Source organism: Gekko japonicus, unplaced genomic scaffold (assembly GCF_001447785.1).
Source record: "Gekko japonicus isolate JY-2015 unplaced genomic scaffold, Gekko_japonicus_V1.1 scaffold4531, whole genome shotgun sequence".
Lineage (NCBI taxonomy): Eukaryota > Metazoa > Chordata > Lepidosauria > Squamata > Gekkonidae > Gekko > Gekko japonicus.
The window spans coordinates 58,866-63,614 of record NW_015159844.1 but is presented as its reverse complement, the minus strand read 5'-3'; the positions used below and the strand labels follow the sequence as shown (position 1 = coordinate 63,614).

Here is a 4,749-nt window from a genome sequence, read left to right as displayed (position 1 = left end):
GTCCATGGGGACAACCCCCCCCACACACACTTTTAACTTTTAAAAATGGAAAGCTGGTATGTTTGCATGTTTAAAATCTGCCCCATACATCAGAATTTGTACTAAGCTTTTTCTCTACCCACCAGCTGAAAGCAAAGAAGAAATTCATAGGTCAGAAGTCAGCTTCTTGCATCTCTTTCATTAGCTAGCAAAGCACTAAAATTAAATTAGCTAGCAAAGCACAGCTTTTAAATAATTTTTAAAGAAGCCATTGATGGTTTTTTTTCAAAAGATGTTGAATTTAGAGCCATGTCTTCCAATGTAGCTTCAAATCTAGTGTCTTGAAATACTGCTTGAAAAGTAGAAGGCATCCATATGTTGTCTAGTAGCTAAAGGATGTGTATTGTTACTGTCGCACAGGTTGTATTTCTAGAAGCTCTCCTCTCAGCCCCCAGTCATCAATAGACAGTGAACTGAGCACCTCAGAGCTAGAAGATGACTCCATCTCCATGGGATATAAACTTCAAGATCTCACAGATGTCCAGATCATGGCTCGGCTTCAGGAAGAAAGTAGGCTGTCTTTCCTTCTTCCCTTTCTCTAAACAGTTGTATGCTACTACTGTCACCTTGGGGGAAACTCTTGCTTCTAACTGTGTGTAAGTTGCTCAGTTCATACAAAGAGCTGTTGCACCTAGATAGCTCCAGGTGGGTCTTCTGAAATTCCCACTATGAAGTATCCTCAAATACTGGTGAGAATTCCTGTGTTGGCACTAGATGTACTTCAAAGAAAAGGAACCTCAGGAGGGCCAAGTGAGATATGAGGTCATCTCATACATCAAGAGCAAATGCTTGCTTGCTTGCTTCTGCTCTCTCTCTTTTTCTCCCTTTCTCTCTCTCTCTCTTTTTTCTCTCTCTTTTTCTTTCTTTCTCTCTTTCTCTCTCTCTCTTTCTCTCTCTCTCTTTCTTTTTCTCTCTGTCTGTCTGTCTGTCTGTCTGTGTCTCTCTCTCTTTCTCTCTCTTTCTTTTTCTCTCTTTTTCTCTCTGTCTGTCTGTGTCTCTCTTTCTCTCTCTTTCTCTCTCTTTCTCTCTCTCTCTCTTTCTCTCTCTCTCTCTTTCTCTCTCTTTTTCTTTCTTTCTTTCTTTCTTTCTTTCTTTCTTTCTTTCTTTCTTTCTTTCTTTCTTTCTTTCTTTCTTTCTTTCTTTCTTTCTTTCTTTCTTTCTTTCTTTCTTGAAACTGCTCTCCTGATCTGCACCAGATTGCTCAAATGCTCATGCAAAGTTTATGAGCAACACGGGGCTCAGTTAGTTGTGCTGTGAAATGATCATATGCACAACCAGCTTAGAGAAGAGAACCGTGAAGCGTGGCCCTGCCCTCGCATGGGTTGTCTAGCTGTATCTTTTGGTAGATTCAGATGGGTAGCCATGTTGGTCTGAAGCAACAGAACAAAATTAGAGTCCAGTGACACCTTTAAGACCAACAAAGTTTTATTCAAGGTATAAGCTTTTGTGTGCATGCACACTTCTTCAGATACAATGAAATGGAAGTTACCAGTCCATACATATAGGTAGAGGGCAAGCAGCAAATTTTTGGAAAATGTTTTAATGTATCTTTCAGACAGGAGAGCAATTTGAAGAAGGACTGCTGCTTCTAGTATATTGTGGCACAGGGATGAAAGATATGGCATGATCCTGTTTTTCACTCAAACGTCTTTCTCCCCCCCCCCCCCCGCAAAATCTCCAGGTCTGAGGCAAGACTATGCGTCCACTTCAGCATCTGTATCCAGGAACAGCTCCAGTGTCTCTCTTCACTCGGGGAAGAAAGGGACCGGCAGTGATCAGGAATTCGATCGCTACAGTCTCGAGGACGAGGAAGAAGAGTTTGACCACCTGCCACCCCCACAGCCGCGCCTCACCCGTTGCACCCCGTTCCAAAGAGGAATTCCCCACTCACAGACTTTTTCCAGTATTCGGGACTGCAGGAGAAGCCCAACTTCCCCATATTTCCCTTCAAACAATTATCATCAGCAACAGTATTATTCTCCTCAAGCCCAAAGTCCTCTTGATCCGCAACCAAACAGGATTAATGGAGGTAAGACAAGCTGGCTTTTCTGACCGCGAGATTTCACTTCCTCCCCTGCCGCCAATACTATGAGAAATCATCTCTATTTTACCTCAGAGGTAGCCAGATTTTGTATTCTTGTGGGCACGCAGTTCTCCAAACAGCAGTATGAAGCCCAGGAATGTATTCTGCCACACCAACTTGACCTCTAATTCACCCGCTGGTACAGTAATAAAATTACCACCTAATAGCTGTAAAACTTCACTGTTCAGGGGCTTCTACCTTTGGCCACTGTAGAGAGAAATAACATTAATGTGTGGAATCAGCAGCAGACACACAGAACACTCTTCATCTTGGAAAATGGCCATTTTCAAACGGCCTTATTCCATTTTAGTAACTGGTTGCTAATGGATTTTTCCCCTGTCATTTCAGACAGACCCGTTTTAGTAACCAGCTGCTAGTAAAATTTGTTTACCTGTTCATACAAACCGGCTTGTGCCTGGTTAACAAAGCATGGTTGAGCCGCTTTTGAGTGAAACTGCTTTCTTCCATTTTCTACCCCTTCATTGCGTTTCTGAATCGCTGTAGTGTGCTGTTTAAAGTGTCCATAGCACTTCCTACAATTCCACTTTTTTCCTGCCGTTTTTCACTATAGCACTCAATTTAGAACATTAAAAAAAACCCACCAAACTCTGAGGAAGATTGCATGGCGAAAAGGGGGGGGGAGTGGCATGGTTTGAAATGACCATAGCACTTCAGAGACAGCTCATTAACATAAGGAAATTTGCTGTATGAAACCCCCGGACCCTGTATCGATTTGCTCGAAATTGGACCAACGACAAATAACATCTGGTTTAGAATGGTAATATGAAAAAGGTCAATAACTTTCTTTTTCTGGTGGGTAGCCATGTTGGTCTGAAGCAATAGAACAAAGTTTAGTTCCAGGGGCACCTTTAAGACTAACAAAGTTTAATTCTGAATATAAGCTTTTGTGTGCGTGCACACTTCTTCATATAGCGATATCTGAAGGTGTGTGCATGCATATGAAAGCTTATCTCAGAGGTGCCACTGGAATCGAACTTTGTTTTATTTCTGCTTCTGATAAGTGAAAATGTCAGCACACTGTTTATCACCCTGTGATTAAATTTAAGGGTGGGGGCCCCCCGATTCAGCCCACAGGATCCTAATGGGCCTTCCGTAGTTTACCAAAAATCCCAAGAAGAAATTCATTACTATGTGGATTTGTATTGCATCTCTAAAAGACAGTATTCCAGAACCTTACAAAGGCAACAATATGAAAAAAATAATATAATGAATAATATAAAACTACATATAACAGTGAATGAGTAAAGCATGATCAACATGACTTAAGAATCATCCTGCCTGCAACACTGAGCCTGAAACAGAATAAAAATGTTTCTGAGGTAAACTTTGTTTTCTTCCCAGCAAAAGGTGGATAACGTATAAGCCTTAGAATCAGCTGGAAACTGATGTTGTCTATGATACAGTTCTTTTTGTCGCTGTATCCTGAATTAACCCAATTATAAAGGGACAGAATTTTGGAACCATTTCTCCTCGTTCTTTGTTTTTCCTTCCTTCCTTTTCCCCCCCCCCCCCCCTTTCCTTCCATAGAAACAAAGAGCCCTCCTGGATTTGGTCAAATGTTTATGTGGTCCGGGTATGCCGTTTCAGTAGCAAGTGACTGGTTTCTTCTGAAAGCTTGTGAACTCAAAGGTCCTTCCCTGATTTTTGCCCCCAGCATCTGAAAAAAAGAGACTTCCTTTAGTTGTCAAAGCTTCCTCTTCTAATTTCACTCTCATCCCATCTGCTATGCAGATTTATGGTGGTCTTTTTATATATATATATTTAAAAGGGTATTTGTACATAAGAATAATGAGTATGGGAAGTTGGATGACAAGCCATGAATGTGTCAAATGTAAGGGAATCGAAAAAGGGAAATAAAGGGGGAAAGGAGATCTATATGGATGTGACAGTAAGTTCCATAGTGTTTCAGGCATTGGTTTGTTCAGGGAAATGCCTCTATCTAGTGTGTCCTTAAAGTATGAATCCATCAGATGTTGTCTGCGATAGTTGATTAGTTCTATGTGGAGAGTTAGCAGATCTTTGGAGGATCTTTTGTAGTGCTGTCACCAGAGATATAATGCAGATTGATGTAACGTCTGACCAAAATTTGCCGGGACCCCTGGAAATAATTCCCAGTGGTGGTGGCGGCCATGAATTATAACACATGCACTTTCTCTTCTGTTTTACTTGCCCGCTTGAAGATGACAGGTGTCCACTTCCAGCAAAGTTCTCATTTGTAGTTATGCTTTGTGTCAGTATGTCTTGGGAAAGAAAACACATCGCCGCTAAAACAGTTTGTCTATTTATAGTTATCGCAGTTTTCCCGTTATACATTCCTTGCAAATAGTTTCTGGCAGGGCCCTGACGCAAGCCTGTGCAGTTAAAACTGACTCGAGGGTAACAAATAGCGGGTTAAGGTTAAGAGAAGGAAGAAGGATGAAGGTTCACATGACATATGGCAGTAGTGCCACATGTCCCTGCGCAACCAAGCACATTGTTTGTGGTAAGCTCACACAACTTGTAACCTGGCAAGCTGAACACTTCCTATCAGCATGTACAGCAGAAACTTAATAAATCTTGTATATTTACTGGTTCCTTGGGACTGCAAAACAGAGGGTGGAAGAGCG

The 4,749-nt window shown here is 41.6% G+C and overlaps 1 protein-coding gene across 1 annotated transcript in view; it reads left to right on the top strand.

Annotated features, from left to right (window-relative positions):
* The first annotated feature begins 460 nt into the window (after nucleotides 1-460).
* Nucleotides 461-4,749, top strand: part of SLAIN1 (SLAIN motif family member 1) — a 21,367-nt gene continuing 17,078 nt past the window's right edge. Inside the window, exons 1-2 of the mRNA XM_015407933.1 lie at nucleotides 461-549; nucleotides 1,721-2,068. Coding sequence (XP_015263419.1) covers nucleotides 489-549; nucleotides 1,721-2,068 — 409 coding nt within the window. The 5' untranslated portion in view covers nucleotides 461-488. The remainder of the gene's footprint in view (nucleotides 550-1,720; nucleotides 2,069-4,749) is intronic.